The 24,942-nt window shown below is 37.1% G+C and overlaps 1 protein-coding gene across 1 annotated transcript in view; it reads left to right on the top strand.

Moving 5' to 3' along the window:
• Positions 1–24,942, top strand: part of SUSD1 (sushi domain containing 1) — a 312,394-nt gene that overhangs the window by 35,921 nt on the left and 251,531 nt on the right. Inside the window, exons 2-3 of the mRNA XM_044679157.1 lie at positions 9,679–9,792; positions 11,289–11,444. Of these exons, the coding sequence (XP_044535092.1) occupies positions 9,679–9,792; positions 11,289–11,444 (270 nt within the window). The remainder of the gene's footprint in view (positions 1–9,678; positions 9,793–11,288; positions 11,445–24,942) is intronic.

Raw genomic sequence — 24,942 nt, 5'->3', positions numbered from 1 at the left:
CCTTCCTCCCTTCCTCCCTTCCTCCCTTCCTCCCTTCCTCCCTTCCTCCCTTCCTCCCTTCCTCCCTTCCTTCCAGAAGAGCAGTAAGGACTAGGCAACTAGGGTTAAGTGACCTGCCCAGACTCACAGAGCTAGGAAATTTCTGAGGTCAAATTTGAACACAGGACCTCCCTTCTCTAGTCCTGGTTGTCTATCCACCAAACTATATGTCACCCAGTAAGTGTCTAGTTTGAGTTTGAACTTAGATCTTCCTGACCCCAGACCTGATGCTCTATCTGCTACTTCTGGAAAAGGGAGTCTAGGTTTGAGGGACCTACTCAATACCATAGGTCATGAGCCCCCATCAATGCGGTTTACTTTGCTAGCCAGCCAAAGGGACATATTAGTTTAAAAATGAGATTTAATCAAATAAACATATGTGTGATATTCATCATAAGTTATCACTTTACCAATAATGAAACCACAAGAAACCTCACATGTAGGTGAACCTGTGTGTTCAGGGTTATTAAAGGGTTATACATATCAGGAGCTCATATCAGCAGGGCATGTCTTGGATGCCACACCTATAGGCATGTATGTGGTCAGGGCAATTCACATTTCTGAGATGTAGAGCTCCTGATAATACACTGCTAATATATTCTGCTTTTCTCTGCTCACTTTGCTGGATATTATCTCCACTTTCTGTCAAGTTGTTTCTGCTTGGTATCTCTGTTGGTCTTGTGGTCACTGGGCTGTTCCCTGCTACTATGTGCTGATTTAAGCTCTTTGTAGGCAATTGCAGCCCTGTTCCTATTTATGGAAAATACCTTGACAAAGTCAGGCAGATGCTCTTTTAATGCATAATTGAGGTGACAAACCACCACACCTAGCCATTGTACTAACAAAATCCTGAATAATACTCTATGTTAAGCTAAGTTTCTCGGGCAATTAGGAAGCTCCGTGTTTTTAGAGCCAAGCCTAGAGACCAGAGGTGGGTGATTCAAATCTTCCTAGTCACTTAAATTCAATTGCCTAGCCCTAAGCACTCCTGCCTTAGAACCAATATGCAATATTGATTCTAAGACAGAAAGTTGGGATTAAAAAAAAAAGATTTAATTTTTTTTTATCTTTTGCTGCCTGTTTTAAGGCCCTTGGTCTCAGATAACTTTCTGATTTGGGGTTAAAATGTCTTTTAACTTGTTAAATTTCTTATTGTAGATCCATGTTTCCTTTCTCCCTCCTCTCCAATCCCTCTGGAGCACAATTAAGTGAATCTCACTCTTAATATTTTTTTGTGGATATGCAAATGAAGCTAGGGACCTTAATAAAAACTAAGCAAAGAATAAAAAGTTATGATCTTCTTCCTTCATCCTTACCTCTCTAGTCTATATTGCACTCTTTATTATGCAGGTATGCCAGTAACTAAATGTTATTGGTCTTCCCTACTCTCCTGATCATTGATTAACAGGATGAAAGTACAAATTCACCAAGGATCAAAATTGACAATGTCACGATCACTATTTCCATTTTTTTCAGGACCAGAAAATTGGGTCATCCTACTGAGTTCTGGATCTCTTAGACCACTATATTTACAATTCCATGGAATCCAGTGTGAAAAAGTTTAGCAGGACACTCCTTGTGTATCATTCTTTCTACATAACCTGCCTATCATCTGTCCATTTGATCATTTGCTTTCAAGGCAAATTCCGGGGAAACTTTTAATCTGTCGTAGGATGACAGAGGAAAATTCTTCATGAATTTCAATCCTTTGCGTATTTTTTGACTACTTTTGGCTTAACATTCTGATGTATCAATCGCTGAGTTTAGAACGGTGGACTCAATCATTTTGTTGTTGTTATTCAGTCATGTCTGACTCTTGATGATCCTATTGGGAGTTTTCTTGGCAAAGATAGTAGAGTTATTTGCCATTTCCTTCTCCAGCTCATTTTACAGATGAAGAAACTGAGGCAAACAGGGTTAAGTGACTTGCTTAGGGTCACATAGCTAGTATGTGTCTGAGGCCAAATTTGAACTCAGGAAGATGAATCTATTCTAGGGCCAATACTCTATCCACTGTGCCATCTACCACAAACATACCTACTATAATTTTTCCTTATTATTTGCATTTTTTGGACATTAATATGCCTTAGGAACATTAAACAGAACTGAGAGAAACGCTTTAGGGATAAGGGTAGGACATCCAGGACTAGGCAACATTAGGAGCCTCTAAGTGAAAGTCTTTCCAAGATAATATCACTACAGATTGTTCTGGAGCCAACTTTAGAGACTAGAAAGGAGCATAACATTATTATCCAGGGGTTCATGAATGAGAGTGGGACTCAGTAGTACTATGATAGCTACAAAGAAAACTAGAAGAGGATTGGATGCAGATTCCAAGAAGAGACTGAGAATTCTACAAGACCTAAAAATGATTCTAACCCAAATTTGCTTTGGGATAGGAACCTGCCTAGCTTCCGTTTAGCAACCAATCCAAAAAAGGTGGAGGAAAAGAATAGGAATGAGGAATCTATTTTTATTGTATGCAGCCTAACTGTTCTGTGCTGGACTTTAGTTGTTGTTGAATACACAAATATATACTTAGTAAACCATATCTTTGTTTGCAGTCTTAAAATGCCTCAAAAGAGAGTTGACTTTCAAGAAAAGGCATTGTGTTGTGATCGAGTTTTTTTATTTGGAATTGTAAGAATTAGGTTTGAATCTTGACTCTGACAGTTGATAGCTAGCTGTGTGACTTTAAGCAAATCATTTATTGTTTTGAGGCCTCAGTTTCCTTCTATGTAAAATTAAGTAGACTAGACTGGATGATCTTTAAGGAACTTTTTCCACTCTAAATCCATGATTCTTAAGACCCAAGCTATGAGCCAGTGAAACACAAAAAACAAGTAGAAGGTCTAATTCTATTTATAAATCTAGCAGTGACAGCCAGGATACCTATCATTGTAGATCTTAAAAAATAAAAGATTCTCTCATTTTTTTTTTCTGTTAACTATCTCTGCTTGGCTTCTGTGAGGCTTCTGCCTTCAAGGAAGGAGTTCCTCTCCTTCTCCTGCCCTCTACCTCCATCACTTCCCATTCCAACTTGGGGTCTAGTAGACTATAGAATTTTTTTTTATTGATGCCTTTTAAAGAAAAACCACAGCCAAATCTTAGTAAAATTCTCCTTTTAACAAGGAAGATCAGTTGAACAAAACCATCACAGAAACCACATCCTTAACTCTATACGACATTTTTTATCTCTAGTGGTCTGGGAGATTTTTCAGCAACTGGTGTGACTCATAATATACACTTTCTTGGTTCAGGGGTTGGGCGGAGAGGCTGTTGCACCTTCAGGACTCCTCTTCTGATAAGTGATTGTTGAGAGTAAAACCTAAATTCACCCGTACCTTATCCTGAATATTATTTTCCCTTCTTGGTGCCATGAGCCCTAGGTCTGGTTCAGAGAGGGATATTCCCTCTTTCTTATTTTCTTTCAACTGGCTCTGAGTCCCCATGAACCTCTGATGCCACTTACTGCCTTAAAAGCAATGCTATTATTTTTGTGGTGGTGGGTTGGCAGGAACCTCAGTTCATATATATTGAGTGGGATCACCTAGGTTGCCCAATGGATAGGGCTCCAGACCTGGATTCAGGAAGACCTGGGTTCAAATTTGGTGTTAGAAATTTTCTAGCTGTGTAATCCTGGGCAAGTCACTTAACCTCAATTGCTTAACCTTTACTACAATTTTAGTATCAAATCTAAGACAAAAAGTAAGAGTTTTAAAAAAATACACACATGCACAAACACATGGGTGCCTACTATGTATAGGATGTACATTAAAGTCCAATTTTCTGCTTTAACCTGCTTTTTTTTTTCACTCTGCAATTTTCAGCAACATAAAAAATCATAGAAGGGAATATCAAGTATATCTGTGTGTGTCCTGGTATCTTCTAATTCTTTCTTACCTCCAGCTATGGGAAATCTATGAAACCTCTTTTAACAAGATTTGTCCTAGAAAATCTAATATGTCCCACTCTATGTAGTGGGACATTATAAATCCTCTATCTTACCCGTCTTTTCTCTTTCCTTGTCTTCTTCTCTTCTTCCACTTTTCTTATGCCAGGTAGTTGGATTCTTTGGGTCTCCATCCAGTATAAAATCTCTTCCCTGGAGAACTTTTGGGAAATGAAATGACTCTCCTCTGACTGGGAGGAATTATTATCTTCTAGCTCTTTCCAGGACATATTTTGTCAACAGGGTCTGGAACCTGTATTCCCAGACTGATTTCATAGAACGTGGATTCACTCATGCTACGTTCCAGACAAACTGACCTACCTATGGTTCTCTTTAAAATGATTTCCCAGATCATGCTTCTCTACCTTTGAGAGGCACATATCATGCTTGTAATGTTCTCCCTCATCATCCTTCTGCCTTTTGGCATCCCCATCCCCTCTGAAACTCAGCCCAGGAAGTCCTACAGAAAGGTTTTTTTGGTCCATGCCCCCTCTCCCCTAGTTATTAGAACTCCACTTTATATATATATTTGTATTTAATTCCTTCAAAGTATCAGTTAATTAACATAAGATTTTTTTATTTTTAAATTTTTATTTAATTTTTTTAAACATAAGATCTTTAAAGGAAGGAACTATTTAATTTTTTTTTGTCCGTGTAAACCTCCAAGGCTTTAAATATGGTAGGCATGTAATAATATTTCTCTCACTAACACTAACCACCTCTGTGGCAAATCTCTTCTATTCACTGGAAGAGAGCATGGACATCTGATATCATTCAATAACTTAAAGATAATCACTTTTGTGGTGTTATTGGTGGTAACAAAAGATATTATTTTGTGGTGATGTATTGATAGGAACCTCAGTTGAAGGAATTATTTTATTTATTTGCCTGTGTATCCCTGGCGCTTTGAATATATTCTTAATTAATTATATTAATAACTTAATACTTAATAACTTAATGCTTCTCTCACTAACACTACCCACCTCCATGGAAAATCTCTCCTACCCCTACAAAAAAGCCTTTTTTTGGTAGTAATTATGTATAACCAAGCAAAACAAAATTGTGTTATTTTAGTCCTGTTTGAAAACATTTTTCATTTTACCTCTCCATTAAGAGATAGGAGACATGTTTTATCATCAGTCTTCTGGAGTTATGTTTGGTTATTATATTAATTTTTTCTATCACATTTTATTTTTCCCAATTACATGTAGAAACAATTTTAAAAATTTGTTTTCTCACATTTTGAGTTCCAAATTATCTCCCTTCTTCCATCCTTTCCCCCTCCCTGAGACTATAAGCAATTTGATATAGGTTATACATATGTTATCATGCAATACATATTTCTACATATATCATGTTGTAGAAGAAGACACATATCACTAAAAAAGAATAACACTCATGAAGAAAATAATATGAGAATGATATGTTTCAATCAGCATTCAGACTATCAGTTCTTTCTCTGGAGATGAATGACATTTTTCATCATGAATACTTCAAAATTGTTTTAGATCATTGTATTGCTGAGAATAGCTAAGTCATTCACAGATGATTATCATACAATTTTTATGTTACTGTGTATGATGTTCTCCTGGTTCTGCTCACTTCACTTTGCATCAGTTCATGTAAATCTTTCCAGGTTTTCCTGAAATCATCCTATTCATTACTTCTTATAGCACAGAAGTATTCCATTACAATTATATATCACAATTTGTTTAGCCATTCCCCAGTTGGTGGAGAACCCCTCACTTTCTAATTCTTTGCCACCATAAAAAGAACTACAATAAATATTTTTGTACAAATAGGTGCTTTTACCTTTAAAAAACTCTGCTTTTTATTCTTTGGGAAACAGACCTCATAGTGGCATTCCTGGATTAAAGGGGATGCAAAATTTTATAGCCCTTTGGCCATGGTTCCAAATTGCTTTCCAGAATGGGTACCTTAGTTCACAACTCCCCCAACAGTGCATTAGTGTCCCAATTTTTCCAAAAGGTAGTGATTCTAAGATGGAAGATAAAGGTTAAAATAAACAACTAATGATAGCATGACTGAAATAGAGAGTATCCCCAGTTTCATGACTTTTGGGGGCATAGTTACAAATTACTTTCTAGAACTGTCAAACCATTTTATAGATTAGCCAGCAGTGCATTGATTTACCTGTCTTCTCATATTCCCTATAACAATTGTTATCTTCATTTTTTGGTCATTTTCTTAATCGGATGATTGTGAGGTGAAACTTCAATGTGCATTTCTCTTATTACTAGTGACATGGAGAAGTTTTTTATGTGGTTGTTGAGAGCTTGCATTTCTCTTTTGTAAACACGTATCTATTGGGGAATGACTCCTTTATATATATATATATATATATATATTTATATTTATATTTATATATATACACACATATATATGCATGTATACTTATATTATATATATGCCTCTTTTAATAGGTGTGTACATATGTGTTTATATAGATATATGTGCACAAATATACAAACACACATACATATCAGCTCCTTGTAGATCTTGGATAGCAGACCTTTATTAGAGAAATTTGCTGCAAATATTTTCTCTAGTTATTTTCCCCCCTTCTAATTCTAACTGCATTGCATTTATTTATATAAAACTTTCCATTTTAATTGTTCATTTTCTGAACTTTCATCTTCTCTGGCTTTTTTTTTTTTTTTTTTTTGGTTAAGAACTTTTCCCTTCTCTCTCACTTTTTTTTAAAACATTTTTAAACCCTTAACTTCTGTGTATTGACTCCTAGTGGAAGAGTGGTAAAGGTGGGCAATGGGGGTCAAGTGACTTGCCCAGGGTCACGCAGCTGGGAAGTGTCTGAGGCTGGATTTGAACCTGGGACCTCCCATCTCTAGGCCTGACTCTCAATCCACTGAGCTACCCCGCTGCCCCGATCTCTCACTTTTTTTTTTTTAACCCTTACCTTCTTCTGTCTTAGTATCAGTTCTAAGAAAGAACAGTGGCAAGATTGAACCAATTGGATTTGAATGATTTGTCTAGGGTCATACACCTGGGAAGTATCTGAGGTCAAATTTGAACCCAGGTTCTCCTGTCTCTAGTCCTGGTGTTCTATCCACTGTGTTAAACTAACTACCCCTCTTCCTTTCTCCATAACTGTGGAAGGTATCTCCTTACGCTCTCATCTAATTTACTGTGATATGATCTTTTATATCTAGGTCATGTAGTCATTTGTAATTTATTATAGTGTATAGCATGAGATGTTGATCTAAGCATTATTTCTCTGAGACTGTTTTCCAATTTTCCCAATAGTATTTTTATACTATTTTGTTCAGTTGCTTCTGTGTTTTGTGTATCTAATTTGATTAAATAGTTTTTTAAAATCCAGTACCAGATTGTTTTAATGATTGTTACTTTGTATTATAATTAGAGTTTTGATATTACTAGACCTCTTTCCACTTTTTCATAATTTCCCTTGAGATTCTTGACCTCTTATTACTCTAGGTGAATTTTGTTATTACATAATTTATTATGATTTTACTATGGAACTGTATCTTCTTCTATTAAGTAATCCTTTAATAGTTTGAGTGGTACTAAATCTGTAATTATTTATGTTGTTGTTCTTATTTTATTAGCCTGTCCCAACCATGAAAAAGTAATATTTTTCCATTTACCTGAAATTTATTTGATATATTTTCCTAATAAATTATCTTTATTTCTGCAAAGTGTTTTGTAGAACTTGAAGGAATAAGCATAGACAAAGAAGAAATAAGATTATGACTTTTATAGATGACAAGATGGCTTACAAGAGAACCCTAAAGCTTCAACTAAAATAAATAGAAAAATTAATAATTCCTGTAAGTTGGGACATGAAACATACAAAATGCTTCAGACCTTCTGCTTATTAGCATCAGAATCCTACAGACTGAGAAAACAAAATTCTATTTAAAGTTACTATCAAAAGCATAAAATATCTGGTGAGTTTTTTGAGGCAAGATAGGAATTAAGAGGATATGGCTAGATATTAAACATCTGATTTCATGGGATTTCTGGATGAGAAAACTCCCTTTGCCAAGGCAAATCAATTCTTTCTTTGCAATTTGTCACCTTAGAGATTCACCTACAGTATTTATCAGGAATTAAGTGTCTTGCTCAGAGGAAAGGAGCCAGCATGTGTCAGAGGTTGAAGTGCAATTCAGGTCTTCCTGACTTCAAGGCTAGCTCTCCCTCCATAACATCATGCAGCCTCTCCTTCTCTGAAAAATGGTGAAAGTAATGCTTATTCTTTCTATCTTGCATGATATGTTACTTTTTGTCTTAAGTCTTATCTTTTGCTTTTTTGCAACATCACATCACATCCTAACACTTTCTCTTCTTTTTTAGCAGTTGTTGATAAGTCTTGTGTGATACTGTCTGTGATTCCTTGGTACTTGAATTCTTTCTTTCTTACTGCTTTCAGTATTGTTTCTTTGACTTGGAAGCTTCGGTTTTTGGCAATGTCATTTCTAAGTATTTTTAGAGTGGGTTTTTGTTCAGGAGATGATAAATGCATTCTTTTTGTTTTGATTCTAATAGATAGAGGCAGTCTTTTATAATATCTTGAAATATAATGACCTGGTTTTTCATTTGACTGTAGTTTTCAGGAGAGTTTCATGATTCTTATATATTATCTTCCTTTGACCTGTTTTCTAGGTCATTTTTCTTGGGAACAGTAAATACCTTATTTTCCATCTGTTTTCCTAACCTTCTGGCTATGTTATATTTCTTTTCTCATAGAGGGATTGAGTTTTGTTGTTCTAGTCTCTTTTTCAGGGAGTCCATTATTTGGATAAGGTTTTCTTACTGTCTATTCTAAGGAATTTATTCTCTTTTCCACTTTTTCCCCTCCTAAATTCTTCTTTAATTTCTGATTTCATATTTTGAAAAATCTTGTTTTATTTAATTTTATTTGTAGCTCATGTTTTAATCTTTGTGGCCATGTCATTTGTTCCCCTCTCTCCCCTTGAGGTTCTTCCTATAGTTATTGTGAGGTTCTTCTCTTCTTCTGGGTTTATTTCTTGAGCATGTCTTACCCCATAGTATTTTTTCATTGTGTTTGGTGTCTTCCATTTCTGATATCAAGGAACTTAGATTCTATTTGGACAAAGAACTTTAAAACATCTCTGCAAATAATGGTCATTCAAAGCAGAATATAAATGTGCTACAAGAGAGGCATCAAGTGTTTTGATACTTCATGATGATAATTGGTAGCATGGTTAATTTCTAGGTTTTATATGAAAATATAGGTGAGAGTTTTCATTATAAATGTATGATTGAGATCTAGATATATTCTCAGGTAACGGTAACTCATACTTAGCACAGAAAGAGGAATCTTGATTGCCCTCACATTGCCTTTGAGGCAATTTCCCACTTCTGATCCTTATAGAGACATTTACCAGCTTGGCCCCTGATACCCAGCCAGATTTGGACACATATTCAGTGCTTCTTAAGCACCTATCATTAGAATTCTCGGTAAGCCTCGTTGTAAATGGAGAATCCCATGGCAGCAAGAAAATGCTTTTCCTTCACCCCTTTTCAGTTAGACTTTTTACTACTTAGAGTGTCAGCTAGTGCTAGAGAAATTTGTTTTCCTTGATTATACAAAAATCTAGTACCTACAAGCTGACTTGTTAGGAGCATTTTTCTTTTCTTTAAAGATAAGATATATGATTCAGTTTCAGATGTCTGTGCCACTTGTCATGAACATGCCACCTGTCAGCAGAGAGATGGAAAAGAAATCTGTATCTGCAATTATGGATTTGTGGGCAATGGGAGAACGCGGTGTCATGGTAAGTCCTGAATTCTCTGAAGTATTGAAATCCCTAGGCAGGAAAAGAAGCAGCATTTTCATATGATCATGGAATATTAGAGATGGAAGATGCTCAAGTGAACCACTGAGTTCATTCTCCCATTTTACATATGGGGAAACTGAGTCTCAGAGAGGGGAAGGGTCTTATGGTTACTTTCTTCTTCTGGGAGTGATGGACGACTGAGTTTGTTCATGTCTGATTGGGTGAAATTCTCATTATTAAATAAAAAAAATCTTACAGGGGCATCTAGGTGACTCAGTGGATTGAGAACTAGGCTAAGAGATGAGAATTCCAAGGTTCAAATCTGGCCTCAGATACTTCCTAGCTATCGGACCCTGGGCAAGTCACTTAACCCCTATTGCTTAACTCTTACCATTCTTCTGCCTTGGAACCAACACACAGTATTGATTCTAATACAGAAAGTAAGAGTTTTAAAAAAAGAAAATAAAAATGAACTGGAAAAAGACAGGGCCATTGCATGCACACAAATATATGTATATGTACATGCATGTATATACACATGTATATGTATATACACACACAAATATAATGCTAGGTCAGGAGTGATAGTGGTCAAAGGAATATCCAGACAATAGATTCTAGGAAAATATGAGGCTAGTCTTGACCCCCCTTGCCTAGCCCTAACCACTCTTCTGCCTTGGAACCCATTCATAGTATTGATTCCAAGATGGAAAGTAAGGGTTTTAAAAAAAAAGAAAATATGAGGCTAGTGATCAGTTAGACCACAAAGGATGGGAAACTCATTACCACCTGTGAGGCAGCTCATTTTAGTTTTGACACCTCTAATTATTTGGAAGGTGGCATGGTGGACAGAGTGCCCAGACTCATCTTCCTGAATTCAAATTCAGGACACAAAGACACTAGCTGTGTGGCCCTGGGCAAGTCACTTAACCCTGTTTGTCTCAGTTTTCTCATCTGTCGAATGAGTGGGAGAAGGAAATCGCAAATCACTCCAGTATCTTTGCCAAGAAATCCCCAGATGGGGTCGCAAAGAGTATGAAATGACTGAAAAATAAAAACAATCATTATGTGGAAATCCTCCATTTATATTGAGCTGAACCCTATCTTCCTGTAATTTTGCCTCATTAATCAGCCCTAAATCTCCTCTTCTGCTGAGCAGAACAAAGTCTTCCTAGGCATCATATTGCAGTGGCAAGTGTATTGGATTAGAAATCAAAGGAACTCTGCTTCATTTATTACTGATGTAAATTTAGGCAAGGAATTCAGCACTTCAGCCTCAGTTTCCTCATCTGTAATATTAGAGGGTTGGACTAAATGATTGTTAAGCTCTTTTCTATGAGAATCTGTGATCCTGTGCATAAGCTTTTTACCACATGAATTATTTCTTGTATAGACCATGAAAATAAAATCTCATTTTTTTGTTGTTCTAAATGTGGCATCACTGCACAGCATGCCTTTTAAACCTTTTTTTGTGCATTGGAATGTGTCAACAGATAAAGATGAGTGTCAATTTGGAGCCACTCTGGTCTGTGGGAACAAAACATCATGTCATAATACACACGGAGGCTTTTATTGCATTTGTCTGGAAGGATATCGAGCAACAAACAACAACAAGACATTCATTCCCAACGATGGCACTTTTTGTACAGGTAAATGAGGAACACCTGGGTCAGGAGCTTGGGGAGATGTGAGACTGAAAGGAAAACAGAAACAGGTGTAGCTTTTCTATGCTAAGGTTTTCTCCCCATCTCCTGCTCCTGCAAGAAGTAACAAATGACTAATTCTATGGAGTCTATTTAGTACCATCGGGAAGGAGCTGGTGTGTGTCATTTTGAGGGCTTGGAAGTTCACCTGCAGGTTTTCAGTATGGCAGCCTGGAAGGAGAAGCAGTGGTTGTGAGGACTGTATGAATGTGTTCATCTTTGCCCAGATGGTAAGAGGATAAATGAGAAAATCTGTGCAGGAGAGAATGGCAACTGAACATCAGGCAGACACTTGGAAGGACCCCAATGGAAAGGTGGGAGATTGGAGTGAGAATTGCCTTGGAGTACCTTTTTCTGTATGAGCATCATGATGTATGTTATAGGAACTCGAGACCTGATTCCTAGTCAGCCCTCCTCCCCACTTATCTTTCTCTTGTGTTCTTCTCATGAGCAATGATGAAAAGCTCAAAGATCAGAATTCATCAAGTGCAACTTAATTGTGTCTTGGGTAGCTGTGCTCGTCTTTGGGTTTCTGTTTTGAAAGGAGGTGCACCCTAACAACTTGAGGACCCTTTTCCTTTGGCTTGGTTGCTGAATTATAATACATGGGAGCTCCCAGAAAGTTCTGTACCCTGGGTAATGGCATTGTGGGTGTTGGAACCATGGGAGTTATACTTTGGATATCTTCTTGAGGGGATCTGAGAAGCATTTGTGGTATTGTTGACCAGAGAGTTGACTTCAGAGTCTGGAAGACCTTGGTTCAAGTTCCATCACTTGACACTTACTGATTCTGTGGCCCTGGGAAAGTCATAATAACTTCTTATTACTCTAGGGAAATCTAATTATGGATTACATCTATATTACATATTAATATGTTTAATATATATTATAACATAAAATTATTTTGCATTTATATAATATGTATTTAATGTTATATATAAAATATAATAAAACAATTCAATTTCTATAAATATAATTATAAACTATTATATTATAATTATAAGTTATAATTTATATATTGTATATTTTTATATAAAATTTTTCTATAAAATATAATTATAAAATTATAAACAGGGAAAAGTGTGAGCCATCATTAGTACAGAAAATTTCTTCATCTGGGAGTTCCTTTATGAAATTTATGAAACCATGGGTCTGGTCCCTATCCTGTCCTTATCCTTGAGGGGAATCTACATTGTGTCACCCCTCAGTCTTCACAAACTCCATGTGGATTATCCTGGGTAAGGGGAAACTGAGGAAAAAATAGATTATGTTGTATTCTTTAGGGGACTAGTTAACAGGATCCCTTGAGTATTAGGGACTAGTTTGAGGATGGAGAAACATAGCTGGCATCTTGCACTGCAAAGGTGATCTCAGGAGGCTATAGCCACACCTGTGTTGGAAAATAGAAAATATTTCAACAAGTGCTGTGCTATTATTAGGACTGGCATACAGTAATCAAGGCTATTAGACTTTCTGGCTTAGTACATGGGAAAGTGAGAGAGAGGGAATACTAGGGAAGATCACAGATCTAGTGTTCCATTTTGCTTTCTCAGTGTTTGTTCTGAGTAATCCTGGCTGATAATTCTAGAGAATGGTCAGTCAGGGGCTCACATGGCATGTCTATTCCCTTGGGTGTTTCTTTATGATTCATCAGTGAGTTCTTGCTGTACTCCAGAGCCCAGAAGCAAAAAAAAGTCTAAGAAAGAAGGTATTGTATGATGTACTATTGTACTATCTTTTAACTGAGCTCAGTACCCACATCCCTCATAAGACATAACTTTTGATGGGCTTTATAATAAGATACTTGGGGCCATTTGGGTTGATTCATCGATGGCATTTTGCTAATGTGGAACTGACATCTTGGGAGATTGACTATTGTATTCTTGGAATGGATATCCAATTGCTTAGATTTTCAAGGAGCAGAGAGGCAATTTAGAAATCAAAATTTTAAAAATGTTAAAAAAATTTTTACATGTTATTGGGATCTATTTATGGAAATAAATAAAAATATATTAAAATAGAAACAGCTAGATAGCACAGTGGATAGAGTGCCAGATCTGGAGTCAGGAGGACTAAGTTCAAATCTGGCCTCATATACTTCCTTGGACAAGTCACTAAACCCCAATCAGTTCTAAGATAGAAAGTAAGGGGTTTATACATTTATATATACAAAATATTGAATTGAATATTGAAATATATGTAGGAATGTACATTTACTCTATCCCTTACCTACATTCCTACATTTACATATATATATATATATATATATATATACATATATATATATGGTGAAGGGGATTAGGGCTGGAAGGTAGGAAGGTTGGATGGATGGGAGAAAGGAAAGAGAAAGGTAGAGGAAGGGAAAGGAAGGTAGTGATCCCCAGCCCCTGGCAGGGGGAAATTGACCAGAGCCCTTTGGAGCTCAAATAAAAGATCAGAGAGCAACTTTAGGGTTTAGAATATCTGGGTTTAATTTTAATTAGAAAAGGGAAGGTCTAGGGAAAACTAGGAGGTAGATAGAAAGATAAAAAAGCACCAAGAGAGAGCTCTGCAGGGTTTGGCCTCCAGGCTCCAGAGAGCTAGGGAGACCTCAGGGTAGAGAGAGAGAAAAGGCACCAAATTTTCTCTTTTATATTTTCTCAGACACCTCCCACAAAGGAAGTGGGAGGTGTCAGGGGAAGTTGTAGCAGAGAGCCCTAGGGGTTGTAGTCTTCCAGGGCTTACAACAATTCCAAATGATACAATATATATGTATATTTGTTCCTGGGCATCTCAAGAAAAGAAGAAATTGAGGGAGGAATAGGATTCTGGACTATCATGGCTTCTGTAGGTAAGATATAGATTCATAGATTTAGAGCTGCAGGGAACTTTAAAGATCAACTAGTCTAGCTCCCTCATTCTACAAATAAGGAAACTAAATCCCAAAGTGGGTAAAAGACTTACCCAAGGTCACAAATGTCTCTGGGTACTGTTGGTTGAAGGTTTGTTGAAAAGATGGATCAAATTGTCAATTTTTGGTGTATTCATGATGACACCAGAACCCAAATCATATATCATTATATCACTTTGGTTTTCTAGTTTTTTGGTTTTTAATGATAAAAGTAAGGCAGGGAAAGTAACCAACCAATATTGCGAGAGTCTCCCATAGACCAGCTTAAGTAGTTCTGAAAATACGATAGTTTTTAAGTAATCTGAGAATAGACAAGAAGAGAAGGAAGAACCATGTTTCCACTGCTTCCTTGACTGAAATGACAAGTTCTACTTATTTCATACCTTCTATGGCTACCAAAGCATGGCAGGTACAGCATGATTTACTCTCAGAATGAGTATGAGAATTAGCTGAAATCCATTTTGAAATATCCTGAATGGCCTTGATAGTAAATGACTTTCTACCTAGATGCACAAGTACCTTGCTGTGAAATTAAACTTGATGAGTGAAGGAAAAAAAGGGCAAATATAGCAAGAACTCAGAATCATGGAACTCACAAGATTATTTTATCCTGTTAAGTTGCACTCAGTTTAAGGCTTGCCATACCTATTAGAGCACCATTTCTGAGGGGCCCTCAACCATTTTCTCCTCAAAGAGCTAATAAAAACCTAATTAAAAAAAAAAAAAGGAAGCTGCCTTTGTAGTTGAGGTTTTTGTTTTGTTTTAGGGTCATTTTAAAGCACTGGATTTTTTCAAGATTTTTCTAGGGTCTGTTGGGAAGAAAAAAAGAAGGAAAAAACTAGTTTCTTCATGGCTCAGATGCTTTAATGGGATAGGTGGTAAGTGACAGGATATCTGAAGTGGTGCTGATGAAAATTCAGGGAGGAGCGGCTGTTAGTTTAAAGTGGCCACTCCTTTTGCTATTCTTTTCTCACTCTGTAGAGTGGGATTAGGTCTCATAATAGAGTGGGGAAAGTGTTGGACTTGAAATGAGAAGATCTAGATTTGAATCTTAGACCTGATACCTACTAAGTATATAGAAGTGAGTCCAGCTCTCAGCCTTAGTTTCTTCATCTATAAAATGGGATAATGAAAACAAATATGTTAGCTGCTTTAACCGGTTTCGATTCTGAATGGTGGGAGAAGAGGCTCTATCCTGAAATACAAAACAAAAACATAAAAAAACCCCACCTTATTTTACAAATTATTTATGCACATATATATTTACTTTAAAAGAAATAAAGTTATTCTGGCATGGCCCATTCTTGATAAAGCCATGTTATAACCACTTCTCTTTCTAATGATCACAGATTATCTTATCAATAATAAGTTAAACTCTTTAGTTGAGAATTCAAAGAATTCTCCTTTTTGAAATTGGGATCACTTTTAAAAAATTGTCAAGTTGTGTTTGACTCTTTGTCATTCCATTTGTTTTGTTTTGTTTTGTTTTTTTGGAAAAGATATTGGAGTAGTTTGTCATTTCTTTCTCCAGATCATTTTACAGGTGGGGAGACTAAGGCAAAGAGGATTAAGTGATCTGTCCAAAGTCACATAGCTAGTAAATATCTGAGGTCAGATCGAATAAGATGAATCTTCCTCACTCCAGTACTGATTCGCTATCCACTGGGCCACCTAGTTGCCCTAGGACCATGTTTATCTAATTCCAGTTTTTTTTTTTTTGTATTTAGTTTCTCAAAAAGTCACAGACAATAGCTCAGCAGTCACATCTTTGAGTTATTTCAATACCCTGCAAAACTGTCTATCTTTGTTGAAAGAAAATCAGTTAAATAAAAAATCTACAGAATGACTTCATCTGATGCCACATTCTGCCCATGTAGTCCTTCTCATCTTTACAAAGAATAGAGAGCAGATATTTTATTACTTGTTTTCCTGAATCAAAATTGGTTATTACAAATAATCATAGGCCGGCTTCCTTTTGATTTTTTTCACAGTAATAATATTTGTCTTAATCCTGAAAAAAGTAATTTTTTATATCCTTTGCCTCTTTTGAATCTTTCATGAATCTTATAAGGTAGAGTGACTCTAGGAGTTGTTATCTCCATTTCATAGGTGAGGAAACTGATGCTTAGAGAAGTTAAATGACTTCGCCAAGGTCCCACAACTAAGAAATGCCAGAGATGGGATTTAAATAGAAATCTTTCTGACTCCAAGTCATATACTTTATCTGTTGTACCTTTCCTTGTGTTCTTTTTGTTTACATGATTGTAGTCATTTTATATTTTTTCTCTTGATTCTTATTTTACTCGATTTGTTTGTAAAATACTTCTGAACTTTCCTTAATCCTCACATTCATCATTTTTTTTCTGCACAGTAAGAATCCATTATATTTATATGCTATGGTTTGTTTAGTCATTTTCTAACGAATGGGCAGTCAGTTTGTTCCCAGTTATTTTTTATCACCAAAGCACTGTAATAAAAATTTGGACACAAATGAGCCTTTTCTTTCTGTCCTTGGACTCCTTTGGGTATATTTCCAGGAGTAGTATTGCTGAGGCATAGGATATGAGCACTGTATTGCCTTTTCTTAAATATTTCTAAGTCATTTTACAAAAATGTTGGCCCAACAAGCAATTTTACCAATAGTATATAAGTGTACCTGTCTTTCCACAGCCCTTCCAGAATTGATAGTTTTCTGCTTTTCATCATCTTTGCCAACTTTCTGGGTGACATGGAAAGCTTCACATCTGATTTCACTTATATTTCTCTTGTTATTAGTGATCTGAATTGTGTCTTCTGTCTATTAATTGCTTGCAATTCTTTTGAAAAATATTTATATCTTTGATAATTTTTCTGCTAGAGAAATGACTTTTGGTTATAACATATAATTCATGTCCATTCCCTATGTATCTTGGAAATGCTACTTTTGTTAGAAAGTTATAATTTTCTTCTCAATTTATCTTCTTAGTTTATATTTTTTCTTTTTCCCTTTTGACAGAGTTCCCTGACTAGTAAGTAGATTAGCTAAATTCTGTAGAGTATTACATTTCAGCAAAATTGCTTAAATTTTAGCAAATCATTTTCTAGATTCTCTCATGCTTTCCCCGTGAAAAGATGGCATGATATGGGCTAGATAACAATAGAGTCAACTGGATTTGGAGCTGCTTGAATACTTTTATACTGAAAAGTAATGACTCATGGATGAATGTTGAACTAAAGGGATATCTCAAGGAAAGTGGTCCTTGCGATCTTTCCTTAGCTCTCATCTATTCAACTTTTTTTCCTCTAAACTAGGGATTTGGATGAATGTATGGATAGCAAGATTATAAATTTTTCAGATAATTTAGAGATATGAAAACTTGGATGAAGAACCAATATCTAGAAAGGTCTTGAGGCAAGATTCTTGGATCAAATTTAATGAGATTAAATTAAACAAAGATAATAAAATCTTATACATATGTAACTTAGCTTTTCAAGCCAGGAGTGTTTTACATAGGTATAACTCTGGGTTGGTGGATAAAAATGCTGAGGAAGTGTTACATTCCTGTGTGAGGGACATTATTTCAGAAAGACATTATTTCACTCTCCAAGTATCTCTCCCTGGAATTAGAAGAGAATCTACAACCCCATTTGTGTCTCAAAGAAGAAAGAATGTCCCTTTTCTTCAAAATTCTCATACCAATTCCACACTTCATGCAGACACTCAATTTTGGGTCAGTATTTTCTCTACCAATCCAGAGTCTTATCTAAGCAGCAAAACACAAACCCTAATTCTGAAAATCTGTGTTCCTCATGACTTTGAAAAACTACTTTTTCAGGAACAGGAATTTGTAGAAGATCATAAATTCAATATGTCAACAGTGTGATGTGGTGTCTGGCACATAGCAGGCAATTAATAATATTGATTGGTTGCCTCCAGAAGATTTAACAAGGATCAATAGGTAGGAGTTTCAGAGGAGTAGACACCAGTTCTGTGAGGAAAAACTTTCTAGCAATTAGCCATGGCAAAGTGGAATTGCGTATGCATGGGTAGATGGTGTATTGTCCTTTGCTGATGTCTCCAAGTTGGAGCTGGATAACCATTTTTTTTTTGTTTTTGTTTTAAACCCTTAACTTCTGTGTATTGACTTATAGGTGGAAGATTGGTAAGGGTAGGCAATGGGGGTCAAGTGACTTGCCCAGGGTCACACAGCTGGGAAGTGTCTGAGGCCGGGTTTGAACCTAGGACCTCCTGTCTCTAGGCCTGGCTCTCAATCCACTGAGCCACCCAGCTGCCCCCTGGATAACCATTTTTTGAGGATACTAGGGAAGGGATTCATGTCTGAGTTGACAGTTGAAATAGATGGTTTTTGAGTTCATTCCATTCCAATTCTGAGTCTGGTCAGATTTTCTAGCTCTTCATTCCTTTTGACCACCCACAATTTTGGGGGATTCAATGGATATCATTTGGAGAATTAGTGATCACAACAGTAAACAATAGACTAGATTGATTGTGGTGAGGATCAAATCTGACCTGACCTTAGAATTTACCACCTGAGTAATATAAAAGGGCTCTATCTCTGTGTCCAACATTTTTCTGGAAGGTCTAAAGATAAATAAAGATTTTGGGGGGACAGCCAAACTTGATCTCCTATATCTAATGGCTCTTAGGGCCTCCTGTTTGTCCCCAGATCCTAGAATCCACGAATTGGAAGGAGCTTTAGCAGCCCTCCAGGTCAACCCTTCCCTGAATTGGAATCTCTACAATATCACCAACCACTATGACTTCCTGAAGGCTAAGGAGTAACTTTACCTGGACAGCTACTAACTTGCTCAGATCATATTGATAATGAGCATGTGGATATGTTTGGAGGGGGGGGGGTATAGGGAACCACAGGACTCATAGTTTTAGGAAAAAGGAGACCCACTGGGGTGAAACTGCTATATCAGAGTTCCATGGCAACCCAGTCTTCTTTCTGGTAGGAATAGTACCTGCGATACTGTTCAGAGGTCCCATTTGTGCACTTTGCCTACCTTTTAATAACAATTGACATTTGTTAAAAGTTTACAGTATGATGTAACCATGTTAACTTTTCTAAAAAATAAATATTAATAAATGTTTAAAAAATTAAAAATAAAATAAAATGAATATTCAAAAAAAGTTTACAGTATGATTTATATCCATCATCTCAAGCAGCTTATGTAGAGATAGATCAGCAGTCAAGTCTTCCATACCATGTGAGTTGTGAGCCACTTTCTGTGTTGTGATACTCCTCTTGGAGAGTGAAGGCATGGAGAGATTAAATTACTCTAAAAGAAATTAGATGTGTTTTAGTTCTTTGTGGTTCCTCTCACCGGTCTATTAAATCTTCAGGATAACGGGATCTCAATTTCTTGCCCTTTGACCTCATTCTTTATATTTGTTGCATAATAAAATCTGATTAATTGGAAATTTGTTCTAATTGGCATAAGGGCTGGGTTAAAGTTTGTGTTTCCACTCTTTGTGGAAATAAGGTTTTCTTAATAATACGTTTAGAAAACTTTTAGCAAGAACGTCAGAAGCACACACATTCATGCAGAGATTTGATACATTATTCACAAGTCAATGTTTAGTCAGTCATTAAAGCAAGTGTCTTAAGGAAAATCTCTATGAGTAGGATTTAAAGATGATCTCTAATCACAGGACTTCAGGATAACCTCTTCTGGGCAGGTCTAAGGCTAATTCTATTACTTCTCCATGCATTAATGTAATAAAGCGACATTTCACTTTAAAAAAAATTCGATTTATACTTTTTACTAAACTTAGCCTTCCCCCAATTAGCATGAACTAATGAGATTTTACTTTCATTAAAGACTTTGCCACAGTTTTTTAACTGCCTTTTCCCACAGCCTTCTCCCTTCAGTGAGTTCCTATTAGTCTTTCTTTTCTTTCTTTTTGTTTTGGAGGAAGATGTTATGCGGAACATATGCCTGGAAGGGGTCTGCTCAGCCTATTTCACTAGGGACTCCCTCAAACAGACTGATTTTAATAAATTTCTGTCATTCACACAAAGTGTAGTGGATAGGGAACTATGCTTGAAGCTAGGAACATTTCTGTTCAAGTCTTGGTTCCTAAATGTGTTTTGCATGATAATACACGTATGACCCAGATCAAATTGCTTGCCAGCTCCAGGAGAGGGGAAAAGATGGGGGGGGGGGGGAAGGGAAGATAATTTGGATCATATAAATTTGGAAAACTTCTGTGGAACTTTGTTATTACATGTAATTGATAAATAAAGCATCTTTACCTAAAAAAAAAGTCTTATCTCCTATCTAGGTGACTGTGGGCAAGTCACTTAAATTTTCAATATTTTAGCCAACTCTTAATTTCAGAGAAGGTGGTGATCTGCATGGTTGGAAGTTATTTTGTTTATCCATCTCCCTATGTTAATGAAATCACAGGTTCTATCTCTATTGCCCATTTCTTATTCTCTATGCCTTTATCTTTTATTAGCTCTGGGTTCAAATTCAGATTGTGCCTCTGATTTTATTAGCTCTGGGTTCTAATTTAGATTGTGCCTCTGTTTTTTATTAGCTCTGGATTCTAATTCAGGTTGTGCCTCTGTCTTTTATTAGCTCTGGGTTCTATTTCAGATTGTGCCTCTGAATTTATTAGCTCTGGGTTCTAATTCAGATTGTGCCTCTGTTTTTTTATTAACTCTGGATTCCAATTCAGATTGTGCCTCTGTTTTTTATTAGCTCTGGGTTCTAATTCAGGTTGTTAAGGATTCTTGGAAGGCTGGCAAGAATCCTCATTCCTTCTCTTGATGTTGACAAAGGCTGTCTGTCTGTCAAGACACAGATGGGGACACATCCCCAGGGTGAAGTTTTGAAAGGCAGCTGGGTGACAAACTCGACCTCATGGGCAGTCTCTGAATGCTCACAGATTGCAGGACAGCAGGAAGTAGACAGAGTGATGAAGTGATTTTAGCAGCCTCAGTTCTAAATAGATGCTTCTGCTTGTTAATGTTCTGCCTTAATCAGGATGTGGAGAAAGGTTGGCCCTTGCAGAGAAAGGCAGCAGGAATTAAGGGATAATCTTGATTCTATACAATCATGGAGGAGAAGCTTTCCTGTTAGCGTTCTCTGTGGGGCTTTGCCTGCTTGAACACCACTTGCAGTCCTTTGAAATGGCCTTTAAAAAAATCTTACTGCCTTCCTATCGGGACCAGTTTCTCCTGACCAGCACTGATTTCTAGATGGCATAGCAGAAAGCGAGCTCCTTTGCCTATTCTTCTGGTTGCAGTTAAGGACCCTTCACTATGAATTTACTGCTTCTCTTCCAGAGTTCAACTGTGGAAACTGTGTGGGTAGAATGGAATGCTCTCTCTTTCTTTTCTCCTCCCCATTCCCACTTATCATGTACCCTTAAGTGGCCACGGAAGCCTCTTTGGGATCATTTAGTAGAGGGGCTGTTTTGGGCACAAAGTGAGGCAATTTGTACCCTGGGGACGCTTGGAGCCAGAGGGAGGAACAATATTCTTTGTCATAAATGTGTAGGATGGCTCATCCATCCTGAATTACAGGAAAAGCCTGATTTTGTCCAAAGTTCTGGATGTCACAGAAAATGGTAGAAATCATTCTGGCTGGGAAAAAATTGTGTTCTTGTGAGGGAGAAAAAATAAATTTGTAGCAGAGGCTTTGGAGATAGAGGACTATAATAGAGTGTTGCATCTACCAAGAGATAAAAGTTCAAATCCTGTCTCTGATACCGAGTTTCTTGATACTTGTGTGATAATGGGCAAATCACTTAATCTTGGGGGCAGCTGGGTGTCTCAGGGGATTGAGAGCCAGACCTAGAGATGGGAGGTCCTAGGTTCAAATCTGGCCTCAGACACTTCCCAGCTGTGTGACCCTGGGCAAGTCACTTAACCCCCATTGCCTAGCCCTTACCACAGTATTGCCTCCAAGATGGAAGGTAAGGGGTTAAAAAAATCACTTAATCTCTCTAAACCTTAGTTTACTTATCTTTTTATGGGCTCACTGTGAGGATGAAAGGATAGCCAGTAGAAAAAGGTCTTTGCCAACCTTAAAGTGCTATATAATTAAATTTATGAATATTATTAGTGTTTGTATAGGGGAACAGGAGGAGAAAATGTTGGATGCTGGGCAGCATGTGTGTGTGTGTGTGTGTGTGTGTGTGTGTGTGTGTGTGTGTGTGAAATGCCAAAAGAAAGCATGCATTGACAGAGAGTATATGCCAGCATGAAAACCCTGCTGTTCAGGTGCCCATCCTCCCAAGATCTCTCCCCTTCTTTGCAGATGGCTAGCCTGGGATGGTGCCAGGTAGGTGCTGTCAGAAAGCTGGTTGTCACCATGGCGACAGTGAAACTTTCATTGATTTGCAGTGGGGGCAGGATGGAAGGCAAGATACCCAAGGATAGCTGCCTCTTCCATCTCAATATTACTTGAGGGTCTGTCTGTGTTCCTCTGTTGTCTGGAACTAGAATCCTCATTCAAGGTCACTGCACAGCCTTACTTTTATTATTATTAAAAAAGAAAAAAACTAATTTAGAAAGAAAAAGATGGCTATTTCCCCTGTCCCATCCTCTTCCCACTCCCTCCTCCCCAATCCCTTTGGTCTTATAATAAAAGATTCTGGGACACAGTTGGGTTTCTAGGTTTGTGCCTCTTGAAAATATTAACTAAGAGTTCCAGGAAACCAAGGATGCCCCTCTCCTGACCCCTCTACCTCCCTTCCTTTCCTGACTTCCTCCCCCTCATGTCCCTGACCTCCTATCTTTTAGTGCTTATCAGGTTTATTTATTCTTCCCTTTTTTTTTCTTGCTCAGCCAAAGGAGAGACTTCAGCAGACTGGAGTTATCTTGTTTTGTATCATTAAAACTATAATTCAAGACAGGATTGCCCAGTGATTTGTGGTGACCTGAAATTGTTTCTTTCTGGGTAACCAGATACCATTTTATCTGTGTTTCATTCTATTTCAATCTGTGATCTCATCATTGTGGGCACTCTCTCCATCAAGGAGCAGCTCCTAATCCAACCAGGTCTTTCCATCATGTACACTGCTTGTTTGTGTCTCTTGGAGAAATGATGGAAACTTCTATGGAGAATTCTGCCCTGGAGGCTTACCTCAGATTCTCTTCACATTTCATGGATACCACGACAATACTTGGGCTCTGTTATCCTTCCCTCTTGCTCCGTGACCAGCCCATTTGGCAACAGTGATGGGACACAGTGGATTGCGTGCTGACCCTCAGTCAGGAAGACCTAAATTCAAACTTGATGTCAGGCATTGACTAGTTGTTTGTTCCTAGGCAAGTCACTTCTGTCTACCTTTTTTTTCCTCAACTGTAAAATAGGAATAATAATAGCCCTTTCCTCTCAGAATTATTGGGCATCTAGGTGGTATAATGGATAGAGTGCTGAGCCTAGAGGTAAGAAGACTTGAATTCAAATCAGACCTCAAACACATGCTAGCTGTGGGTAAACCAGTTAAGCTCTGGGTACCTCAGTTTCCTCACTTATTTTTGCTTGTTAAAGATGTTGGGATATTTAAAATTTTTAACTTAACAAATCCAATACAATGATACTAATTAGAATGAGTACTGCAATTGAAAACTTAATGGATTTATATACAAAATCTGAAATAAGCACTAAAATAAAATACTTAAAATAACCACTAGGATCATAGAAACTAAAGAGTAGTGTCACTTCTATACACCAGGTAAAATATCAAAAGGAAACATGCAAAAAGTTCTTCAGTGGGCACTACCTTTTCCCATTAATATTAGGTTATTCTTGTAAAATTCTTGAAATATGCTTTTTTGCCTATATATGTTCATGGAGACACTGTGGATACCTTTTATTTTTTCTTTATTAAGTTTGGATAATAAGAACTTCAACCACTCAGGGCTTTTTTTTTTTTTTTTTTTTTTTTTTTACCCTTATACTTTGGTGTATTATCTCATAGGTGGAAGATTGGTAAGGGTGGGCAATGGGGGTCAAGTGACTTGCCCAGGGTCACACAGCTGGCAAGTGGCTGAGGCCGGGTTTGAACCTAGGACCTCCTGTCTCTAGGCCTGACTCTCACTCCACTGAGCTACCCAGCTGCCCCCCTCACTCAGGGCTTTTTTGAAGATTAAATGAGATATTATTTGTAAAATACTTTGCAAACCTTAAAACATATATTTGCTAATTATTGTTACTAGCATTTTTTTGTTTATTTGTTTTTAGTTGTGTCTGACTCTTTGTGACCTCATTTGGGGTTTTGTTGGCAAAGATTCCTGAACGGTTCATTTCCTTTTCCAATTCATTTTATAGATGAGGAAACGGGGGGCGAACAGGGTGAAGTGACTGAGGAAACAAGGAAAGTGTCTGAGGTCATATTTGAACTCAGGCCATGCCATTTCTAGGCCTGACTTTCTAACCATTTAAATAACTGACCGTCCTGGTCAGTGGATTTTTGAGCAGTCATATGTAAGGATTTTTTTTTAACATTTATTAATATTCATTTTTAACATGGTTACATGATTCATGCTCCCCTTTCCCCTTCAACCCCCCCCCCCCGCGCCCCCCCCC

The sequence above is a fragment of the Gracilinanus agilis genome, chromosome 1, assembly GCF_016433145.1.
Source record: "Gracilinanus agilis isolate LMUSP501 chromosome 1, AgileGrace, whole genome shotgun sequence".
In the NCBI taxonomy this organism is placed as follows: Eukaryota; Metazoa; Chordata; class Mammalia; order Didelphimorphia; family Didelphidae; genus Gracilinanus; species Gracilinanus agilis.
The sequence above is the reverse complement of the archived record's forward strand: the minus strand, read 5'-3'. Positions and strand labels throughout refer to the sequence as shown.